Below are 25731 nucleotides of genomic sequence, written 5' to 3'. Positions count from 1 at the left end.
CACCCCCTTCTCCCTGTCCCCTGACCGCCCCGGAATCCCCATTACTGACTGCCCCCACCCACCTCATCCAACCCCTCCTCTCATTCCTGATGGCTGCCCCCGGATCCCTGCCCCATCCAACCACCCCCTTCTCCCTGTCCCCTGACCGCCCCGGAATCCCCATTACTGACTGCCCCCACCCACCTCATCCAACCCCTCCTCTCATTCCTGATGGCTGCCCCCGGATCCCTGCCCCATCCAACCACCCCCTTCTCCCTGTCCCCTGACGGCCCCCCGCCACCCCATCCAATCCCCTCCATCTTCCTGACTGCCCCCCTGGAGCCCCATTCCTCTCCGACCCATATCCACACCCCCACCCTCTGACCACCACCCCGAACTCCCCTGTCCTCTATCCAACTCCCCCACTCCCTGCCTCCTTACCACACTACCTGCAGCACCGGTGGCTGGCTGCACTACAGCCACACCATCCGGCTGGAGCCGGGCCACGCCGCCGCTACCACCACCACACAGCTCAGAGCACCAGGTCAGGCCAGTCTCTGCAGCTGTGCTGCCCCAGAAGCTCACAGCCCCGCCGCCTAGAGCACTGCGTCGGAGCGAGTGAGCTGAGGCTGCGGGGTAGGGGCCGGGGGCTAGCCTCCTGGGCCAGGAGTTTGGGGGCTAAGCAGGATGGTCCCACGGGCCGGATGTGGCCTGTGGGCTGTAGTTTGCCCTCCTCTGGTTTAGATGCAACAAACCCTGCATCTTGGCAGGGGGTTAGACTAGCTGACCCTTGCAGTTCCTTCTAACCCTATGATTTTAAGTACTTACTTTAATAACTAAAAATGTATTTTATGGCAAAGCACAAGTTCAGAGATTTTCTAAACTGCATTAATTCTCATATTTCAACATATTTTTTTAAGTATGTATAACAATTTACATACTTGACAAATTAAATCAGACAAGCAGCTGTAGTTTTCATGTAGCTGTAGTAACAAGTTTCTTATTGGAGCTTTGATGCTTGAGAATCAACCATTTTTGAAAATATTTATATGAAAACTCATTTATTAAAACCTCTGTACACACAAATGAACAGGTATGTACAGCAAGTTTACATAAAGAATGATGTTACAAAAGGTAGAAGTGGTGCTTAAAAATTGACCCACACTTAAATTTATAAAAAATATCCGAAGTGGTGAGGATAATGCTGGTCATCCCTGATTATTCCCATCTGATTGCCAGGACTTTTCATGTGGAACATTTTAAAATATTGGAATTTTTAAAAACTGTAATATATTAAACTTATCTACAGGATAATTAGCAAAATGTAGAAAGAGCAGACTAATGTACAAAGAACAGATAAAAACCACCATTCCACCTGAAACTCACTATTAACGATAGTATAAATCTTAACCAAAATATTAAACAGCAACCGATGACTCACTGTTTTAAGAGTTTCATGTATATAAGAGTGTAAAATATGCTGAACAAATAAATCAATAGTCCTTACATCCCTTAGTGGAAGGTTTTGATTTAGTCAAGTTCTCATATATTGAACGGTTAACACTGGTCCTGGTCAAATGGAAGCCCTGCATGAACTTAAAAAAAATAAAATAAAATAAAAAAACCCTCTAGGGAAGAATAGAGAAGAATTATTAGTCCACTCTTAACTACTAAAAAGAGTTTCACAAAAAGAGCATGAGATTATCCAATTTGGTGGATACTTTAAGTTTCTTTTGGGGGCACCATAAAACCTTAAAGGAAGACAAGTTAATCTGAAGCCTTTTTGGTTTTTTGCTGGTTTCTTGGGGAATTCTTTAATACACTTCGTATTCGAAGATAAACACCAGTTGATTCTGCCATATTTTCAAACTCAAATGGTGTTATTCCTGCCGCAAACTTGCTCATGTCAGGAATAGGATTTGAATTTTTTGTAGATGATTCAGTACTAATGACCACATGAGTAACACCTTCATTTCCTCCATTGTTAACCTCACATTTTGAGCCTATAATGCTGTTCTCCAGAATGCCTTCAGAATCCACATGATCAGTGTCACCTTCCTTTAGGTCAAGCAATCCATCCCCTGAATCAGGGTCACTTTTAGAATGTTCATTTTTGGATATCTGCATACTAGTGTCTGAAATCCCAATTTCCATTCCAACCAGCTTCTCAGATGTTCTTCCTTCTGGAACAATGTCCAGTTCATTCCTAGATGGGGATGATGTAACAGAGTTTCCAGTTAAAGGTGTATCAGCAGGTATATCAGAGTCACTGTTTGTACTGTCTGCCTGCTCAAGTGCAGCCCAAATCAATCGCTGCTGCTCCTCAAGCTCTTCTAGGGTCAAAGTATCTTCATCCATGGCTGAATCCCCCACTCTTGGCTGAGCAGAATCACTGGAAGGAGTTGATGCTGGACTATTCCTGCGAAGAGAGGCAGTAGGTGCTGGAGGTAGAGGGGATGTGAAGTTGGGTGGAGTACATGGAGGAGTTCCTCGTGGCAATGGGGGTGGAGTTGCAATCGATGGAGACCCAGGTGGCAGTGGAGGTTGGAACTCAAAACTGTCATAAGCTAGAGAACTGTGTGGCATTTCCAAATCTAAAATTAGAAGATTACATAAATCTCCGTTAGTAGTACTGAGGCCTGAATTCCTACCTTACCCTACTTTTAATCAGTTTTCAAATCTAAAATGTATTCTTTGGTTAAAGACGGTAAACTTATGTTCTCAGCCTTTTGAACCCAAGCATCAACTTATGGAGAAATACAGCCATATCAGCTGAAAAGCCTATCCTGATGCTTAACAAATTTCTGCATGTCCCAGTATCCTTGAAACTTGCCATACTAAATCTGTCATTTTGGATTCCGGAGGGAACGCCGATGGCTGCTTTAAAAGTTGCATTTTTAAATGCTCTTAAATATGGATAATACTGAACAAAGTTTGAAGCCAAACCTTAAAGATTTTAGATCCAAGGTGTATGGAAATTCCCTCTTCAGTTCGAGGGAATCCAGAAGGGCAGCTGGGAGAACTGCTATAGAAGATCATTCTCAAATTTGATTTAGAATATTTAAAGAAGAAAGTTTTCTGGTCTTTTTAACACTCATTAAAGCTTTCCTCATTCTAATTCCTCTGAAAAATATCACTTCTGTTGCAATGCCCACAAGTTGTAAGAATGGAACAATTAATAATAAAAATTTGAATTTAGCTCCTTCCTCTGAATTTTCTACTACATTTTATTTTTGCTTCTTTTAAAAACTGTTAAGTCTTCAGATCAGGCAACTCTCTTTGGGGCTTATTCAGGGTCAAACATGCTGTTGGTAATATATAAACAGTATTCTTGTTTTTAAACATTAGCCCTTCAGATTTATCATTTTAGTAAATATAAAATGATATCTGTAAATAGTAAATTAGAGAATTCCCTGAATGGGAAACCCCGTTGATTAAGTCTATCATAAAAATCTCGGGAGAACTAGGAAAACAAATTGTTTCACTGATTTAGATTTTGCCTCCCAGCTTTCTTATATGGTATATTGATGTACAACACAAAAACACGTTAGCTTGGAGAGTATATTTTTAATCCTGTTTCTATTATGGGAATTTTCTTTGTTCAAACTAACTTATAATCAGGTAAAATACATTATTTTAAAATAAATGTGTAATCTCCCACTCCCTAATTCTAAGAGGTGGATTTAGAAGAGTGCAAGAGTGACAGCCCTAAGACTGAACAGTTTATCCACAGAGCAGGTAGCTGCAGTACAAGGTTCCTTGGCCCTCATTCCCAATTTGTGCCACTTCTGCCTACCTTAGACTACAGTAATGGGGGTCATAGAGGTATCTAACAACCTCTCACTAATGTATTTATCATCACATCACCACTCTGAGGTAGAAATATTATAATCCTAATTTTAGAGATGAGTAACTGAGGTACAGAAAAGAGAAGTGACTTGCCCAAGATCACACTGGAAATCTATGGTAGAGGAAAGACTTGACCCCAGATCTCCCAAGCCCTAAACTAAACGTCCAAATCACTGGACCATTCTTGTGCCTTCTCTCACTTCGAAGGGTGAAAGACAATTCAATTTATATGCCCATTTGATAGTTGGTCTCTTCTGAAAATACCAACAAGGGCATCAGCTGTAGCGAGAATACTTGTCCACCAAAATTTGGATGGTATCAACTCATGTTTCTGTAGGTTATTCTGTGACCCAAGTAATAATTGTCACTATTGACCTGGTCTAGATTCAGAGTGGCAACCTAAAGAGTCCACTTCTCTTGGGCTGAGCTATAGCCCTCACTGTTACAACACAGAATAAAATACTCTGACGAAGAATATTGGTAAATTACAGAAAGCCCAACTATAATCCAAAATAATACAAGCATTTGACAAATACAGTTAGCTCTCTATTTTAGCAGTACAGTTAAAATATCATATAATACAAACTGAAATACTGATAACCATGTATTGTAATTGAAGTCCACATTTCACTACAGAGTAAGGAGCAAGTTATTCTGAAAGTATAAAATCATAATTGCAAAAAAAGAAAAACTATACCAGAATCCATGTCCATGTCAGCTACTGATACTGCTGAATTGTCTCCTTTTACCTTCTTTGAATTGTGAGAACTTGATGGATATGCAGACCTTTTATTGCTAGATTTTGGACTTGGCTGAGGAAAAGTTAGCCAGGAAAATAGAATACAAATTAGTATTATAAAAGGTACTATTGTGTGATATAAGGCAGCAATATTCCCTGCAACAAAAATACTAATTACAATCCTCAGTGATCTCAATTTGATAGGGTCCATTTTGTAAGCAAAACACTCAGGTGTCAGAGAAACTTGAGAGGTTTAATGTAATGAAATGAAAAAATAGCAATCGTGTTTAGTTTTTCTGTGGTGAACGAGAAAGGGATTTTGTCTGCATCCCTATCAGAGCCTCAAGAACACCCCTTTCCTCCATGCTTACCCACCCAGATCTCTTGAAGCCACCATGTCATATGAACGGGAGATTTCCTTTGTAGCAATCTCACAAAAACTGTTCTTTAATTACCTGTAGAACAACTCAATCCTTTACTCTCAATCCTCATTAAAAAAAAAAAAGTCTTGTCAATTGTAATGTACTTCCAGCTTAAGAAATACGAAATTGAAACCTGAAATTAAACATACTGTTTCTTGCTTGAAGCAAGAAACACTAGATTGGAATTAAACATTTACATTAAGGTCTCAGAGAAAGCTATGTAAACAAGGTTGCCACACATGTCCTGCAAACATAGTATTACGCTCTTCAACCATGAAATATCTGAAACCATGCCTGGTGTTAATTAACTATAAAGTGGACTTTTAGGTAACTCAGACATAGTCCACACAAAATTTCAATTTAGGCATATATCCAAATGGAATTAGCTAACTGTTCCTACAAACTATGAACTAGAGTCTTTTAGCACTGGGTTTAGTAGATGATCAGACAAAGAGAAAGAGTCTAAGTTGTTTTATAAGATGGTGGTTTTTGACATCAAACAGGTGGCCCAAAAGATTTAAAAAGGATATGGACAAAAGTAATGGTTTATTCAGAGGGCTACCCTCTAGTCTCATGACCTGTTTTTAGCTATTGTACTGATGAAAACCTCAAGATTTCACACCAAAACCCAATACCCTCTATTAGCCATTTTTGGCCAAAGTTGGAGATGTATACAAGAGACCACTGACAACTGGTAACATCAATATAGAAATACATGATTTCTCCAATTTTTTGTATCCAAATATAACACAAATATATTCACCGCTCGAAAATTAGAAAGGTAGCTAGCAAAAATGTCCTTCTGTTGAGATGGCTGCATGGGTATGGAACCAAATATCCTCCATTCCTACAGGGGAAAAAAACCCATTAATAAAGCTGGACATTTAGTAAGCTGTGGCTAACAATGCACATGCAACTATAATACACGCAACTATAACACACATGATATGGACAGATTGGAACAGTTACTAATCAGAAATTTATTTAACTGGGAAGGAGGAAGAACCCTAAATATGAATTTTTAGCAAAAATATGGGCTCCATTCCAACTTGCGAATATAAATATCTGCTGCATAGAGCTATATTGGCCAAGAAACCACAGCACCAATTTAATGAGATTTATTAGCCATTTTGTTGCAAACTTCTTATTCAAACTTTGTAGTGCAGCTATTAAAATTTACCTCAGGAGGAAAAAGTGAACATAAAGAGCTACAACTTGAATAAAGTCTTCCAAATTATTAGTAATAGTTATGCTAAAATCTATGACAATACATTCAAAACAAAGAAAACTGAGGAAAAGCTACATTAAGAGGGCACTAACCACCAGACAGAAAACAGTGTAAGGAATAGAAAATTCTTTAAGGCACTTTCCAATACCAAGGCTCAACACTTGCCTATTTAACTGGTTTCTTAATCTGCCCCATTTTGTTCAAGTGTTAAAAGATGCATTACTGAACTTGTGCATCTCAATTCCTGAGACATTCTTTTGATGTAGTTTTTGTTTAGCAAAGATAAATATTATATGGTACAGCATTGCTATGGTAACATTCATATTTCGAGAACACTTTTTACATTTAGAAAATTTAGATTCATATGAATGTGCATTCAGCTTTGTTTTGAAAAATATTGGCATTTAAGTGAAAATCTGAATACCAGCATAGGTACAGCATCATATGCTCCCATCTCATAGTGGAAATAAGCAGCATTACACATTAATAGCAGCCTCCTGGAGGTTTACTAGAATCAGCAAAAGTCCAGACAGACTCTTTATTGCACAGGTTTCTTCAGAGATCTTAATTAACTTTTAAATTCTTATTCCCCCCCATCCCCCCTCGTTATAATGGATGATTGAAATCAAACTTATTTGCAGCTGACCATCAAGGTTTAAATAATCCACAAGTAATGTTTTTGTCTTAGAACAACACACCGTGTGTAGCATATACACTTACATCTGAGATCCCACTTGGAGTAGACATATTAAAGCCTGGATAGTTTATTAACTTAGAGACATCGTAAGTGACACATTTGTTTTGTTGATAGGGTCTTTCATCTTCTGTATCACCACCAGTAGTATCTATAACAAAGTATCATAAGTGTTAATATTTCTCCTGAGGAAGAAAGTTACAGAAAACATTTCAGCAGAAAGACAACAGGCTGCAAAGTTGAAACACAGTCTAGAGAAAAGGCTTGCAACCAATGTAGCAGGAATACAGTGGCAAATTCTCTCATTAGATGTGTGCATAGGTTCCACTGAAGTCCCAACTAAAGCCAGAGCAGTATTCTGAATCTACTTTTGGTATCCTTGCAGAATTTGGCTCTGGAACATTACATCTGTTGTTTGATCCTATGTTCTGTGTCACCAACTTGTGTTCTTTAAACTCATGGACTTAAGACAGGTCTGGAAATTGTTGCTTTTTTTTGGCTGTGGGAGTCTGTCTTCATTACCTCAAGGAATTGGCATAGCTAGGGCAGATGAGAGAAGAAGAGTGGCATTCTACACAAGAGGGTTAAGAACCAACTTTGCTTATCCTAGTTCAATTTACCCTGGTAATGTTCCAATACTGTTCTCTTTGGGGTATCTCGTTAATAGTGAGATACTCAAGGAAACCCAAGAATACTAGTTGGGTGGTAATGTGGAAAAAGAGCGTTTCTCCGCAACAAGGAAGTTGAACAAGGAAAGAGAGGAAGGGGAATAATATTAGTATTTTTCGAATATCTATACAGAAATTATAGTTTTCCTGCTGTCAGCCACTGAATTAAAACTAGTACTAAAATGGACATTTTCTCATGAAGTTTCATCAGGTAGCTCCACAGTTTGAAATTTTAAAACCAACTAAAATACTTATAAACTAGGAATGTCCTCCATCTGCTTTTAACACATTCAGAATTGGACAATTTAACCAAGCTAGGCACAGAGCAATACAGCCCTGCGAAACAAGTATCTAAGACTCTGGCAGCAATTTCTGTGTGGATGTGGTTAATGAACCATTAATGAAGGACATGAGTGTGAAATGGAGTGCTAGGAGATACTTAAATTAAGTTGTAAGCAAGACTAAGATTAATTAAAGTTTTACAATATATTCTGAAGTGTATGCAAAGCCTGTATAAGGATTGTAAATAGGAGAAATGGTGTGCTAACAATTTGTGCTAGTCATAGACTTTATTGACGCAGTCTGGATCAATTGAATTTTCTTTAGAGAATAAACTGGAAGAGCAACTGACAAAGAATAATGTCACTCTGAAGAGAAAAAGAAGATTAATTATTTTTTTCCCCATCATCTTAAACACCTCAATCAGGTAATATTCGTGATAGGAAATCAGAAGATTATCTTGAATCATTGCTACTTAACTGTGGGGATAGAGAATAATCAGCATTTAAATGTAACAAAATTGGCAAGCTACTCAGTAATAAATTAAGTCTTTGTTTTGAGAACTTGGGCTTTGATATACGCTCTAGACAAGTCTGAAAGAGGGAGCATAAAACATTAATATAGAAATAATTACGGAACTTTGAGGAATACCACTGTTTCCTTCAAAAGGCTCAAATAAGGCAACTTAATCAGACTGTGAGCTAATCAAAAGAGTGTGATCAAGCAAGAGCAGGTCTGACACCAGGCCATATATGAAACTTATATAGCTTTCCACAAACTCCATAGTCTAGCATCAGAGGTTTAAAAGATAGTGAGATCAAATGGACAAAATCCTTCCAACCACGTGATTAAGTCATTTCAGAAAGAACAGAGCTGCTTCACTGTCACAGCAGTATTGGTATTTTTAAACATGACTGGAGAAACTAAGAGAAAAACTGGCTCACAGCAGTCTCAACCTTTCCCGTAAGGAGCACATCTGATGCAGGAAGAAGAACAGTTACCTGAAAACATGAAAACTTTTTGGAGCAAGACCACCACCTTTCATTTTTTTTTTGGTGAATTCTAATGATAAGCATGACCATAATTATAATATTAACTTGACAGTTTAGCACTGGTACAGTTCTTTCAGGAACCAAAACAGTCAAGAGTCCAAGACTTAAAGGTGGCCTGAAGCCTCAACATTGCAAAAACTAATTTTAAATTCATCGGGCGGGGGCAGGGGGGTGGAGAGGGGGAACCCTGCAGCTCCCAGCACTATAGAGCCGCAGCAGCAAGAGTCACAGACAGGTCACTGCTTCTGTGAATTTTTGTTTATTGCTTGTGACCTGTCCATGAATTTTACTAAAAATAACCATGACAAAAATCTTAGCCTTAATTATAACCCACAGTCAGCATCAAGCAACTGGGAAACTTGTATACTTAAGAATTCAGTAGTTTCATTCTTCTTTTAAGTAGGAAGGGAATGTGTTACCTCTACAGTCAGCTAGGCTTTCCTAGCTGCATACTACTTACCTTTTCCATCATAAAGTGCAAGTCCTGAATCTTCCAGTTCAGCCTCTTTGAGCCAACCTGGGGGGTAACCCAGCTGGCGCATGCGATATATAAATGGAGGAAGACTCTTATCTGTGACACCAAGCGCATCTTGAAGTTCTTCACTAGATAGGAAGATTATTTTTGATTTTTTTTCTATAAACACTGTCATATATTTTAAGACTTTTAGTTGATTATTTAAGATTAAGATACTCAGTTACAAAAGTTTCTCGTTATAAAAGATAGTCACCTTCTAGAGAACAAAAATTAAAGTTGTTTAATTTGTATACCTTGTACAGTTAATCCCTTAGAATATCTATTTGAATTATTATATTAGATGCAGAACTACATTAATGTTAAAGATTACAAAGTTAAATGACAAATCAGAAAATCAGAAAGCTAAAGTTCACATTTTAACATTAACTTGCCTGTACAATGCAAATAGATGGATGTATGTCTAAATCTATGCCTTAGAAAGCTACTTCTATTACAAGAGGCACAATTCGTTTCTGGATTTGAGAGCTGAAATTCATAACCTTTAAGGTAATCTGCATAGGAAAAGACAACCTTCTTGTAAAGCTAGATTAAACTGAAGTGCTGTCTTCTTGTTAAATGGGATAACCATATTTTATATGGAAAAATTTTTTTTTTAAATGAAAAGCTTAAAATTTCCTGAATCCAGCATGAACTGTAAATGACCCTTAAAAAGGGTCACAGGAACCACAGAAATATTTGTAGTCTCCCTCATTAAAAGACTAACCTGAGGACCCAGTACATGTCACTACAGGGTGCCTAGATCAGGGAAATGTTGGACAGAGTAGGATTAATGGGGAAAGTTTCAGCATGAAAAGAAAACTTGAGGAATTTATCAACACATTAAGACATTTTTTACAAAAGGGGTCTTAATGCAACTGAAGATATAGTTACCAAGAGAATTATTATATGGTAAGTGATAACTTTTATACATTACAAATGGCAGAAAAGTTATTTGATGTGTGTGAGAAGTACAGTGATCCAATCAACATGTGTAGAGGGGGGAGTCACAGGGAGAAAGATACCTTATTATTCCTGGTTTAAACTTCCCAAACCTCTCTTCTACTTCGTCCGCATGATAACGTTGCTGAAAGTTCTGGTTACTTGCTTCACCACAGGCTTCCATGAACGCTCTTCTTTTCTCACTTATACGGGTAGCATTCCGTGGCTTAAATACAGTTGAGAGACTCACCATGAAGCAACTTGCAATTTAAGCACACACGTCACTCAACCCAAACCAAATTATTAAAAGCTGCCTGGAAGTTACACATCAAGGGCATGGAACACATCTTACGTCACAAGACCAAGGCCAGCTCATCGTTCCACTGAATGGAAGTTATTATAAAAACGAAACCAGTGTATTTTAGAAATCTGCCAGCTCCAGAGGGAAAGCTAAAAACATGTAAAGAGACTTTTCTTTAAAAAGGAGGGATCAAACCATTATGCTATGACAGGTTCATTTAAAATACTGATTTAAATCTCTGAAGTTACAAGTATGACTGAGATACACACAGTTATTGATCTTTAATAAAAGATCATGACCAACATGATTCCACAAATATCCTGTTGCACTGAAATACATTTTGGGTAACTCAGAGGCAATCTTTCGGATATTGAGGAAAAGTTTACCTTTGGACAATCTTTCATTTGATGCTCTTCAGAACCACAATTGAAACAATGAGGTTTTGGCCTGTTTAAGGAAAGCATTAAAATAAATTTATATTGTAAGTTTATCCCTTTAAAATGTACTTTTGAAGTGCATATTTATTCTTCTTTATTCTATTACATGCAGAGATTTACATTAACTTGAAATATATTCAGTTTTAAGAAATCTGTAAAGTAACTTGTGTACTATACCTAAACATGCATCTTCCTCCCACTTTTTGTAGTTAAAAACAAAAACAAGAACAAAAACACACATTTTGCTATTTAAAAAGATATGTTTGTTGCTGTCAGGTGAAAAACGAGAAACTAATTATGGAGAAAGACACACAAAGCACTGTCAAATGCAGAAAATAAACAAACTGAAAGGATAAAGTTGAAGTAAGTAATATTTCCAGACAGAAATTAGATTATGTTCCCTTAGGAAGATAGCGATTATGAAAGAACTCTCTTTCCTTTGCCTGAAGTATTTTTAACGAAAGTTATATAGACTTATATGTATAATATTTAATGTGCTAGCTGCTTTGCAAATAGCTAGCAAGGTAAGGTCAGGTTTCTGCCTCACGGATGTTACAATTAGACAACCAGAGTGTAGGGGGCTATCAACCCTGCAAGGAAGTATTGTGGGGGTTCTGCCCTGATGTGAACTCATGCATGTCAGGGGGGAAGGGAAGAGGCACGGAGGTGGGAATGGGACTTCCTGGGACTAGAGAGGCCGCTGAAGGGATGGGAGCAGGACCTGGAGTGGATGGAGAGGCTGTGGGGACACCTGAGATCAAGTGGGGGAGCAGGACCTGGAGGGGCTAGAATGGATCTAGTAGGAACCCTAGGGTCCTCCTTCCCAGCCTGGAGCCAGCTCCCCACCTGCCATGTCTCAGTACTTCTCCTCTGATCCCCCACTTACAAAGAGTTTCCACACTCCCTGTGGACAACACAAAGGCTGGTGGGAAAGATGGAAGGGAGAGAAGGGATGTAGTTGAAGGATTCAGTTAAAAGGACACTATTAACGTCACAGATATGCTGTAAACAATTATTTTCAGATGCTGTACCACCACTCTGGATTATTATTATAAGAGAACATTTTAGAAATCTCATTTACTTGCTAATATGCTCAATTCACGGTTTGAATTTCTCTCATCTACGAAAATTAAATTTGAAGCCAGTTTAAATTTGGTTTGTTGTCACAGATTCACCTTCAGGTTCTTAGTGTTTGGGTTTGAAATGCTACAAGATAATACCTACTTGTCTAAAAAACAACAGTTCTTGGAATTTTTTTTTTTTTTAAATCATAGAAGTGTTTCTATTGACATTTACTTTTTAAAAGGCTGGTTTTCAAAAGATTTAATATTTGGGCCAAGTTTAAATTTCATGTCCCTTTAAGCACATGATTCGTTAATTCACTGTGTGCACGCAGTCACTTTTACCAATAGGATAAGGGAGAGTGGATAAAGAGGACAACCATGGCTGCCAACCCTCTACAATTGTCCTGGAGTCTCCAGGAATTAATCTTCAAATTAAAGGCTGTCATGCGATGAAACCTCCAGGAACACGTCCAACCAAAACTGGCAACCCTAAGGACAACCTAGGTTTTAAGTCTCTTAAAAGGGGTTCTTTTTTAAATGACTGATTTGAAGGAGAAGTGGGAAGCATATTTGTTTTCTCAGAAGGTATGATTCAAACAGATTTGATGCAAATTGTTCTCTCAGAATACTTTATCCACCATCTAGAAGTATCCACAGTGAAGCACGGTTGCAACTCCACTTTTCTTTCAAAATGTAATATTTCACTTGAGTATGCAGTAGATTATAGAAAAGCTTAACTGAACTTGCCTCCATGCCTACTGTTTGGGTTTGAAATAAGGTATTTCAGATGCTGGAAAAACTAGGCAGACTAGGGTTATCCAGAATTTCCAAAATGAGCACTCTTCTGTAATTCTACTTTTCCTCACAATGGCTACACAAACTACTCCAAGATCATTTTCTATTAAATGCAGAGAAAACAGACCAAATAAAAAATGCTGCATAGAACAAAGGCTACGTGACAGCATATCAATGCAAATTATTAAAAAAATGTTAGCTATAAAAAGAGAGCAAACCACAAAACCAGTTAGTTCAGACACATTTTTTTCTTACACATTAATTTGACTGCCTTTTTTTGAGCATCCTATATTCCAAACAAACAATCCCAAAACCTTTTCTAGTGCAAAATTCAATATTGTTAACTTAATTTAGGACCATAAAAAGCAATTTATTCCCCTACATACTGGACCCTTTAATAGTCACAATGCACATTTTGAAATTTTTAATCTGAAAAACTTCATAGTTAAGATAAATACCAACCTTTTTGCTTTTACTTGTATTTCTTGCCCATCCAGAGAGAGAATCTGGCTGAAAACTTGCTGGTATCTTAGATTTCAATAAGGAACTGCTACTGTACAAAGCAGAATTTCAATCTTGTTTTAATTGACAGTGATAGTACTTTATACAGAAGAATGTCCCCATGGGTTAAGCTACAAGTACATCCTCACTAATAAGTTTTAAATAAGGCTGTCGATTAATCACAATTAACTCACATGATTAACTCAAAAAAATTAACTGTGATTAAAAAAAACCAATCACGATTAATCGCACTGTTAAACAATAGAATATCAATTGAAATTTATTAAATATTTTTGGATGTTTTTCTATATTTTCAGTATATTGATTTTATTACAATACAGAATACAAAGTGTGCAGTGCTCACTTTGTAATTTTTTTAATACTAAATATTTGCACATAAATATTAAACAAAATAAATAGTATTTTTCAATTCACCTCACACAAGTACTGTAGTGCAATCTCTATCATGAAAGTGTAATTTACAAATGTAGGGGGTTTTGTTACATAACTGCACTCAAAAACAAAACAATGTAAAACTTTAGAGTCTAGAAGTCCACCTCAATCCTACTTCTTGTTTAGCCAACTGCTAAGACAAACAAGTTTGTTTACTTTTACAGGAGATAATGCTGACTGCTTCTTATTTACAATGTCACCTGAAAGTGAGAACAGGCATTCATATGACACCTTTGTAGCTGGCACTGCAAGGTATTTACAAGCCCGATATGCTAAACATTCATACCCCCCTTCATGGTTCGGCCACCATTCCAGAGGACATGCTTCCATGCTGATGATGCTTGTTAAAAACGTGTTAAGTGTGTGATTGAACTCCCTGGAGGAGAACTGTATGTCTCCTGTTCTCTTTTACCTGCAGTCTACCATATATATTTCATGTTATAGCTGTCATGGATGATGACCCAGCATATGGTCATTTTAAGAACACTTTCACAACAGATTTGATAAAGAAGATACCAATGTGAGATTTTTAAGGATAGATACAGCACTCGACCCAAGGTTTTAAGAATCTGAAGTTTCTTCCAAAATCTGAGAGGGAAGAGGTGTGGAGCATGCTTTCAGAAATCTTAAAAGAGCAACACTCTGATGCAGAAACTACAGAACACAAACCACCGAAAATCAACCTTCTGCTAGTGGCATCTGACTCAGATGATGAAAATGAACATGTGTCAGTCCGCTTTGCTTTGGATTGTTATCGAGCAGAACTCATCATACCATGGAAACACTGTCATATATTTTAAGACTTTTAGTTGATTATTTAAGATTAAGATACTCAGTTACAAAAGTTTCTCGTTATAAAAGATAGTCACCTTCTAGAGAACAAAAATTAAAGTTGTTTAATTTGTATACCTTGTACAGTTAATCCCTTAGAATATCTATTTGAATTATTATATTAGATGCAGAACTACATTAATGTTAAAGATTACAAAGTTAAATGACAAATCAGAAAATCAGAAAGCTAAAGTTCACATTTTAACATTAACTTGCCTGTACAATGCAAATAGATGGATGTATGTCTAAATCTATGCCTTAGAAAGCTACTTCTATTACAAGAGGCACAATTCGTTTCTGGATTTGAGAGCTGAAATTCATAACCTTTAAGGTAATCTGCATAGGAAAAGACAACCTTCTTGTAAAGCTAGATTAAACTGAAGTGCTGTCTTCTTGTTAAATGGGATAACCATATTTTATATGGAAAAACTTTTTCTACATTTTGTTTTTTTTCACTTCGCTATGGACAGTCTGGCTGGGTCATATAAGGTGTCTGAAATCAACTGAACTATTATCTGTACTGTTAATTATTATTATTTCTATGTTTTAAAGTAGGTTGGATGATAGATGTCTAACTATCGGTTGACATTGATTCATTGAAGGAATCATGTCTGTGGCTAGAAATATGATGTTGCCATTCCGTGTAAATATTCAATCTCCATGTCAATCAAGCAATTGAGTGTTGCGGGAACCACATGGTCACAGGATCTGGCATATGACTGCTTACTCCAGAAATGCTGCTATTGCTTCTATTAATGAATTAGTTATTGTTAAGGTGCGTGAGGAGTGGAGAGCTAACAAACCTCAATTAGTGCGTGTTGTTTGACGAAATTTATAAACCTAACATCATTGATATTCTTTATGGTGAGAGTGAAGGCATGAGTCCGGATTTTGAAACAGAGAATAAGGTTTACGTCGGCATTGATCCGAGTTTGCATCTCTGTGCAAGTATGTGAGAAAGCTGACTCGAGTAAACGATCCTTATTTATGTGATAGTTCTTCATTTCAGAGGACATAAAGCAGTCCGAGAATTTCTGAATGTGTGGCTGTGGCAGCCTAGGCCTGTGACCCTGTGGGTCTATATAGTAGTAACAACAGTCTTAATTATCCTTCTTCTTTGTTTCCCCGTCACTGTTCCGCTGCTCCGTAAGAAGCCAGAGTCCTGTGTTGTAAAGCACCCAAGGTTCATCTTGCTAGGGATCTCTAATTTGTGTTAGGTCCCTCTCGTACTAAAGGGGGCACTCACAATCCAGACAGTACTCCAAATGTCTACTCCTGATTCTGCTTTACGTACTGGCGTGGTAAAATGACTTTGATACTAATGTAAGACGTCGTCGCCTGCCAGTGAGTTGAGAAATCCATCATGTCTTAGCGGGACCAGCCTGGGTCTGTCTCGTGTCATTCCTGATTGACTGGTGATACACATCCACTGATTATAACTTCGCTGTGTCTGGCATTCTTGCTCTTCTCTGTAACTTCTCATCTCTCTTTCCCCGGCTTTTGCGGTCCGTTCGTCCCGGGACGAACGGACCGCAAAAGCCGGGGAAAGAGAGATGAGAAGTTACAGAGAAGAGCAAGAATGCCAGACACAGCGAAGTTATAATCAGTGGATGTGTATCACCAGTCAATCAGGAATGACACGAGACAGACCCAGGCTGGTCCCGCTAAGACATGATGGATTTCTCAACTCACTGGCAGGCGACGACGTCTTACATTAGTATCAAAGTCATTTTACCACGCCAGTACGTAAAGCAGAATCAGGAGTAGACATTTGGAGTACTGTCTGGATTGTGAGTGCCCCCTTTAGTACGAGAGGGACCTAACACAAATTAGAGATCCCTAGCAAGATGAACCTTGGGTGCTTTACAACACAGGACTCTGGCTTCTTACGGAGCAGCGGAACAGTGACGGGGAAACAAAGAAGAAGGATAATTAAGACTGTTGTTACTACTATATAGACCCACAGGGTCACAGGCCTAGGCTGCCACAGCCACACATTCAGAAATTCTCGGACTGCTTTATGTCCTCTGAAATGAAGAACTATCACATAAATAAGGATCGTTTACTCGAGTCAGCTTTCTCACATACTTGCACAGAGATGCAAACTCGGATCAATGCCGACGTAAACCTTATTCTCTGTTTCAAAATCCGGACTCATGCCTTCACTCTCACCATAAAGAATATCAATGATGTTAGGTTTATAAATTTCGTCAAACAACACGCACTAATTGAGGTTTGTTAGCTCTTCCCCCTTCCATCACCACTTAAAATAATAATTCTTATAGAAGCAAATAGCCAGCTTTCTGGAGTATAGCAGTCATATGCCAGATCGCTGTGAGCCATGTGGTCCCGCCAACATCCAATCTTGATTGACATGATGAGCATATTTACACGGAATGCAACATTCATATTTCGTAGCCACAGCACATGATTCCTTCAATGAAATCAAGTCAAGCCATATAGACATCTATCATCCAACCTACTTTCAAAACATGAAATAATAATAATTACAATAAGAATAATAGTTCAGCTGATTTCAGACACTTATATGAACCCAGCCAGACTGTCATAGAAGTTAAAAAAACAAAAGTAGAAAAAGAGAAAAAGTTTTTAACCTCAACTTTGTATCTGATTGTGTTATTTGGTTATATAATCAGAAAAAGGAACTCCATTTTACTAAACAGGATACTTGGGTATTTCCCATCCTTCTGTCAGCTGTGGATTTTCATTTAATATAGGTTGTCCCAGTTTATCAAGACAAAAATTGGTAAAATATAGAACACTTCCTACAACCTGTTGAAAGAGTCAGAAAATTGTCAGTATTTCAATCAGATTAACTGATAATATTAGAAAAGCACAGTATTTTAATATTTCAAAATGTTGTAATTAGTTGTACAAAAATTAGTTAAAATAGTTTATTACCTATTAAAGGATTTAAACATAACCAAACATCCCTCCATGCCTTCTGAATGTACATATAGGTAAATTTTCCAAGTATGAAGCTAAAGCATCACGAAGTCCAATAAAGTCAATCAATTACATTGCTAAAACCTTGCATATCGTTTTATGACGACGTTTTGGACTAAAAGTAAGAATAGAACTTTGGAACTATTTGGAACTACCAGTGAAGAATATAAAGTTTAACTTACACTGAAAGCTTCCTTAATTTTTTTTATTGTATTAGAACTTGTCACTTTATGGTCCTCTTCCAAAAGAATACTGGATGGCTAATATGAAAAGCCAAAAAAAAAAAAAAGCACACATAAAAAACTCCTTAATTGCTGCAAATGAAACATAGATGATATAACTGCTGGTTCCAGCTTTTTATTGCCACGTACACACAAACTAACCACATGCTAGTATATGAAGTATGAGACTTGTAGGCCAGTGGTAATACTGTATACAACCCAAGAACTGACATGGCTTTGATTTCTAGTATCTAGAACCTTGGTGTCATGGGCTGGGAATGCTGTGGAGGAAACATGCTCAACCTCTGGGATGGCAAGAAAAGGGAGGGTTGGGAGGAGAGGGTGAAGAGAAATGCCTTGTTTCACTTAAACGTCCAAAGGAAGTGGCAGTTAATGAACTATCTGCAGGACATAGAAAGAATTCTCCTTCCAAACATTTGAGAAAAAATATACCATTTTTAAATAGTAGGAAAAAACTTTCTGTAATTCAGATAAACTAGCAGTGTGATATTGCAACCAAAAAAAGTGGGGGGAAAAAAAACCAAAACCATTATGTTTCTATAAACTCAGACTTTAAGACCAGAATGGTCCATCACAACCATCTAGTCTGAACTCCTGCACATTGCAGGCCACAGAACCTCATCCACCCAACTCCTATCATAGACCCATAACCTCTGGCTGAGTTACCAAAGTCCTCAGAATATGATTTAAAGACTTCAAGTTACAGAGAATCCACCATTTACACTAGTTTAAACCTGCTAGTGACCCATATCCCATGCTGCAGAGGAAGGCAAAAAAACCCCAGGATCTCTGCCAATCTGACCCAGATGAAATTCCTTCCCAATGACATATATGGAGATCAGTTAGACCCAGAAGATGTGGGCAAGATCCACCAGAAACACACCTGGGAAAGAATTCTCTATAGTAACTTAGAGCCTTCCCCGTCTAGTGTGCCATCACCAGCCATTGGATATATTTGCCGCAGATTAGCTATGTGCTATTGTAGGCAGTCTCATCATACCATACTCTCCATAAATTTAAGTTCACTCTTTAAGTCAGTTAAGTTTTACCCCACTACTTTCCTTAGAAGGCTGTTCCAGAACTTCACTCCTCTGATGGTTAGAAATCCTTGTCTAATTTCAGGCATAAATTTGATGATGGCCAGTTTATAACTATTTTGTTCTTATTTCCACATTGGTGCTTAATTTAAATAACTCCTCCTCCTCCTCAGTATTTATCCCTCTGATGTATTTATAAAGAGCAATCATATCTTCCCTCAGCCTTCTTTTTGGCTAGGCTTAACAAGCCAAGCTCTTTGAGTCTTGTCTCATAAAATAGGGTTTCCAGTCCTCTGATAATCCTAGCAGCCCTTCTCTGCATCTGTTCAAGTTTCAATTAATCTTTCTTAAACATGGGAGACCAGAATTACACACAGTAGTCCAGATAAGGTCTATATTCTTTGAACTTGTATACCTGAGGCTTAACATTGAAGTGGGTCCTTTCTGGTTCAGCTTTCTGCTGCTCCTCGTATTTTTGAACTAAACTAGAAATAAAATCCTCAATTTCTTGATGATACTGCCTGCAAAAGGTAGAAATAAGAGAATACAACAGACTGCATGTGTGTATTTAAGGATTCCTGAAATGGAAATTATAAGTTTTGAACACTGTATAATTAAGTTACTTTGTTCAGTCTTCAGGATAAGAATTTTATTCCTGAACTTTTTATTGCTAGATGTGTACATCTTAAGGTACAGCTTGTAAATCTAAATTTCATGCTTCCCCAATGTAACCAACATATCACATCTATAAATTGGAAAAGACAGACATACAAATCTATTAAAAAGCAAATTCAAAACTGCAACCATGCTATTTAATATAGTTTTTGTGGATTTCAGAACTAGATTAAAAAAACCAAAGTAGAAATAGAAATTAAACATAGGCAAATGGAACTGGATGCCACATATCCAGCCACATAGGTAGATGCAGATTAGAACCAAAAAAAAAAAATCTTATTTTATAATAAATCAATGTAAGTAACTACCAAAGACACTTGCATAAGTAATGTAAACTGTTGGCTAAACATCAGGAAAGACTTTGTACTTGAGAAATTATTCCACAGTCCAGTTTCTCAAGGAAAGTGGTACAAGTCCCATTGCTTAGAATGCTTAAACTAAACTGGATAGAAGTACTACAAACTGACTCCAAGTAGGATATAGGACAAGGAAAACAAAAAACCAAAAATATACTATAGACCCAACAGTTATTCCCCTACAACTTTTTCTGATTTTACAATACTTCACACTTCTTCTCCCACTCATTTGGCTGCTCTAAAATCGACAGAGAAACGATAAGCATCAGTTTATGAATTCTTTCAAATAGGTTCTCTTTTTAAAGGTGATATATATGAACAGGAAAAAAAGTCTAATGATGGTTTTAAATGAGAAATAAGTTAGTGACATCTCAAAATACTCCTTTGAAAAGTTACATTAAAAAGAACATTCAAAATTTTGCAATACTAGTAACAAAGAAGTTAGTAATATTAGACTGCATGCTAAATTTCAGCCTTTAGTACCTATTTACAACCAAACTCCTGATGGCTTTACACTTTTATCTAACACTTCTGTTATTTATAGTACTGCAAAACAGTAGCAGCTATATTTAAAAGGGACACAACTTTTAAATAAGTGACATTTCTATCTGAAAATGTACATACAACTGTTAAAAGTAACCCTTGTTATACTTAAAATTAGAGGAAAAAGTTTTCAGTTTGTTCATTTTGTGCATTTGAAAGCACTTTGTATATAGTCTGTTGCACTACGTTGTGGTCAGATGAGCTTATCACAAACACAGAGGTCTGGGGAACTTAGACTCATTTTCCTCGAGTCCTACAAAATGGTGATTACTAAAGCAGCAGCAGAGCTGAAACTGAAAACAAAAAAGGGCAACAGACAGGTGCGTACATAAAAAGGAAGGGAAGGAGAATTATGTTTGAGCATATTTTGTATTGCCAATCTTGTGCCCATCTAAAGAGATCCTTCTAAATGTAAGCACTAAACACTCATTTCAGAACTTAAAGGATGTTCTGTCAAACACCTTTTAAAAAAATTAATTTAAATCATCAAGTTGTCAGTGTCCATTTAATTAACATACCCCAGTATGTGTGTGTTTGAGAAAATTATATTTAGAAAAAGGCTTAGATGAAAGTAATATACCAGTTGGAATCAGGATATTAAAGACATTTTGCTATAACTGATTAAGTAACCAGGGTACAATAGGTTTATAATCCAGCCATAGATTGGTTAATGCATGTCACAATTGCACACTAACAAATCCCAAACAGCAGCAATCTTAAAAGGGAATTGGACTTACACTTTATTGGCATGGGAAGTTACTTACTTTGAAATAACGTTGTTCATAAATAAAATCTGTAACAAAGGTCCATCTAACTTAGAACTGTCCACTGAAAGTCCACTAGAAGAAAAAAGATACTGTAAAGTTACTGTGCAATTACTTTTCCTCCCCTTTCTGCATGAACAATGTGTGCAGCAGCCCACTCATTTTATCACAGCTATGCCACTAGTCAAGGGGACTCTCTCTTTCCCCAAGACGGACACACAGGTAGGCTTGGCCAAAACAAATGCCATTTGCTTTTCACCCATTCCATTGGGTACAACAGGCTGCAGTTTAACTCAAAATTGACAGACCACCACAAATATATGTATTCAATTAGTATTTATTCAGTGAGAAATTTCTAACAGGTCAAAGTGATTATCAGATCTGATAATTCTTGCTACTCAATTTCAAAGAAATCTATTTTCCTAAAGGCTATGTCAACAGTTTTTATATAAAAAGATGAAACTTCTTTAAATACTATATATTCAAGTCTGAATGCACAAAGATAGTGTCTAGAGTGCTCACGCAAATCAGAAACCCAATAATTTTAAAGACAAACAATAACTGAAACCTTTTCTAGAAAAGAGAATTTTATATGTTCATGGTGCTCGTGCATAAGACGGTGATTAGGCAAGTACCTGTGCTCTGAAAGGGTCTATGTTAAATATACTCATTGATTAGATCTTGTATTACTAAGGGCATGTCTACACTATGAAGTCAAGTCAATGTAAGGCAGCTTACATTGACCTAACTATGTAAGCGTACACACTACAGCATTCCTCCTGCTGCTGTAACTCACCCGCTATGTCAACATAGCAAATCCACGTTGACTAGAGACATAAGGCTTAGGTCAACATTATACAGGCACTGCAGGACCTGAACTGACGTGTTACTTGCATTGCCTGTTGGCTGTCAGGCTGACTGACAACTCCATGAGCAGGAGGGGGTGTTCCAGCTGTGAGCCCCAGCAGTGTTGAAAGCTGGAACCTTGCTGCTCAGCGCTAAGAGCTTGAGCAGTGGGCATCCTGCAGAGTTCCCAGCTGGACTCCAGCTGCTACCTTGGGCTCTCAGCTCAAGCTCCCAGCTGGAGCCTGGCTGCTGCTGGGAGAGCCCTGGGCGGGAGCCAGGCTCCAGCTGGGAGCTCTGCAGAGAGCTGAGAGCCTGGGCTCTCAAACCCCCATTCCCCCTCCCCCCACGCCCCTCTTAAGTCAGTGTAAGCCAGAGGTGAAAGTAAGCCAGTCCAGACTGAACCGGCTTCCCCAGGCTGCTGATTTAAAAGGCTCGGGGCTCCCGCCAGTGGTCAGAGCCCCAGGCCCTTTAAATCACTGCCCTAGTCTGGCCGCCAGGGTAGCAGCCGCAGGGCTCCATTGGTGATTTAAACGGTCCAAAGCTGCGCTGTGGCAGAAGCAGCCAGAGCCCTAGGCACTTTAAATCGCATCTGAGCCCCGGGGCTCCCAGACACTTCTGCAGCTGGTAACTCCGGGTGTGATTCAAAGGCCTTGTCTCTTCCGGTTGAGGCCACAACCCTGCTCAGGACTCCGGCGTACCAGTAAGTCCTTTAACTTAGTTTCACCCCTGGTGTAAGCGCTCCTGGTGAAGACGTTTACCACCGACAGAAGGAGGGTAGTGTGAACATGAAAAATTGCAGTAATTGCTGCAGTGGCTGTAAGTTGGCCTAACCTAGTTTGATTTTATGTCCACAATACACAATTGCCTTAATGTTCCAACTTGGAAAGTCAATATTAACATACCTTGGTCGTGTCAGAATCTTCAGTTTTCTTCTAAGTTCTTGATGTTAATTATTTGTCAAGGAATACTGGTTTCCTCTATATATTAATCATTAGAATCAAAGTATACCACTTTAAGAAAGAATTAACTCTTGCAATAGTTGAACTGAACAGCAAACAGGATTTTAGGCTCTTTCACTTACTTTACCACACTGCATAAAGCCATTCATGAACTCACCAATCAAAAAAATGAATTTAGAGGGATAGAACAAAGTGAGTGAGAAAAGCAGGTTAAAACAGGGAAAACTGTCTCCTTACAAACAGGAACTCACAATATGCACTACAGAAAAGTTCTGTTACTGATGGTATTTTGTCCTTACTTGGTAGGCATCTACTCTGGATGACACAGCACTCCCATGGCAGAAGCCATAGTTAAAATTATTCAAATAAAACTGACCAAAGCCAGCATTACAGGGAGAAAAAGCAATGCAGGGAAAGTCAGAACTAAATGGAGAACTAAGGTATGGACAAGTTCAAGTCTAAAACTATAACTTACAAAAACAAATGTAAAGAACCAAAAAGGGATCATCATTAAAAAAAACCTACTATACAAAGACAAATACGCTGAATAAATTAAGAAATACAAACAGGACTAACAGTCACATTTGGCTCAGGTACACATATTTCTTCCACAAACACCTTCATCACCACAAAAGGAAAAAAAAAAATTTAAAAAGGAAATGCCAAACACTATACTCACTCCAGCAGTTTCACAGTTTGAAAGTGTCAAAAAAACACTTCGCAGCTGGACTAAACAAAACATGAGAATAAAACTTGAGCTACAAAGAGCATTTCCAAGTCCACCTTGTTGTCACCGTGCTTAAAAACAAATTAACATCTGAGACACTGGTAACATGGGATGCAATGCAAGACTCGGGTTTTATTCTGGTTTAAGATTCAACATAAAAATGGATTTTTAAACTCTAAACTATGGAATTACTGGTGCTCTCCTTTATTCTGGAAAACAAATATGTTGAAGAGAAAAGTTGTTTTTTAAATACACTTTCCATCTCATTTACACATTTTTAGTGGTAACACAAGATGATCAAGAATCCAAATCTTTCCACCAGGAAAAACAAAAACTGAAAATTCAAGGGCAGAGAGGATGAAGAAGTCAGACCTGCCAACCCTCTTTCATTTGATGAATGAGAGCCTTCTCATTTTAGATAGTTAAAAAACAATTTTTAACTAACCAAACACACAAATCCCCCATCTCTCACCCTCATATGATGAAAGGATTGCACAAAAACTATTTCATTTAAAATACATCTAAAGATAATTGCTCTTCAGGTTACTGGCTTATCATTTTTTGGACTTACATGAAGTTAGAAAATGCCAAAAAAACAAACAAAACAAAAAAACAAAAAAAACAACCTCAGAACAAGGAGAGCATTGCATCCATCCCTTCAAACTAAAAACAATCTTTTACATGGTCAAAGCTTGAGACAGCCTCAAAATCGTGGGCCACTCTCATTACCACTTCAAAAGTTATTTTTCCTCCTTTGGTACCCTGCTGTTAATTGACTTATCTCATTAGACTGACCTCACACTTCATAAGACATCCCTCATCCTTTCATGTATTTATACCTGCTCCTATATTTTCCACTCCATGCATCTGATGAAGGGGGTTCTAACCCACAAAAGCTTATGCCCAAATAAATTTGTTAGTCTCTAGGGTGCCACAAGTACTCCTCATTCTTCCGACCAGTCAGCAACTTTTCTTTACTCTAACATCCAATATCCCTGGAAATACAAACTTATTTCAAACTATGATGATCTGAGTTAGGATCATTTCTTTTTAAAAGGAGATTTTTAAACAGCTCATCAAGCCACACTTTATGTTATTGCCCAGATGACAGACTCATCCATACAAAAATCACCACAACCTGACTAACCAGAACTCACATGCAAAACCCAAACTAGACTCAGTGATCACTGAGTAACAAGCCTCCCCCTCCAGTGAAGCAGAGACCACGTTCATCGGGGGAGGGGGGGGGAGTGAGAGGGAGAGACCCCTGCCGCCACCCCAGCAGTAGGGAAGAGGTAGGGTGACCAGATGCCCCGATTTTATAGGGACAGTCCTAATATTTGGGGCTGTGTCTTATACAGACAGGAGCCTATTATCCCCCCACCTCCAGCCCCGTCCCGATTTTTCACACTTCCTGTCTGGTCACCCTATTTGGGAGGCAGTAGAAGAGCTGAAGGGTTTTGGGCCTCATGGGCCTGAGAGACTCCTCAACCCAGCAGCCCTGGTCCCGGAGAAGCAGGAACCGAGGCTACGCCGGAAGGGACTCAACATCATGGGCGAAAGTAGACCGCGGTTGGGGCTATTCCCTGCCCCAGGATGAACCGAAACCAGGCCCAGATCCCTCCAGTCAGGATATTCTCGGACCGCAGCTGCCGCACCATCTCCTCCGAGTCCCTCAGCCGCTCGCGCAGCGCCTCCCCGGCCTCCTCCAGCTCCTCATCCTCCCCGAAGCGGGTGTGAAGCGGCTGCGCCGTCGGGGCAGCCGCTTCGTCACCGTCCAGTTGCTCGAAGAGCTCGCGATCCCCGAAGTCCACCTCAGCCGCCATCTTAGGCTGCGGCAGGAAGCGGGGGAGGTCGGTCAAGGGGCAAA

General features: G+C 38.4%; 1 protein-coding gene across 1 annotated transcript; it reads right to left on the bottom strand.

The window, feature by feature from the left end:
* Positions 1 to 1023: 1023 nt before the first annotated feature.
* On the bottom strand, positions 1024 to 25731 carry ZCCHC8 (zinc finger CCHC-type containing 8). Its single transcript, XM_032800761.2, has 14 exons — positions 25498 to 25731; positions 23078 to 23120; positions 21330 to 21404; positions 19407 to 19512; positions 17895 to 17972; positions 17435 to 17538; positions 13423 to 13488; positions 11051 to 11111; positions 10447 to 10589; positions 9371 to 9513; positions 6938 to 7062; positions 5753 to 5836; positions 4526 to 4640; positions 1024 to 2573 (listed from the first exon to the last, which is right to left on the bottom strand). The coding sequence occupies exons 1-14, from the start codon at positions 25685 to 25687 to the stop codon at positions 1747 to 1749; spliced, it is 2160 nt and encodes a 719-aa protein (XP_032656652.1). The 5' UTR covers positions 25688 to 25731; the 3' UTR covers positions 1024 to 1746.

This window comes from Chelonoidis abingdonii, chromosome 22, assembly GCF_003597395.2.
Source record: "Chelonoidis abingdonii isolate Lonesome George chromosome 22, CheloAbing_2.0, whole genome shotgun sequence".
NCBI classification, from domain to species: Eukaryota; Metazoa; Chordata; order Testudines; family Testudinidae; genus Chelonoidis; species Chelonoidis abingdonii.
This window is presented reverse-complemented; position numbering and strand designations above follow the sequence as displayed.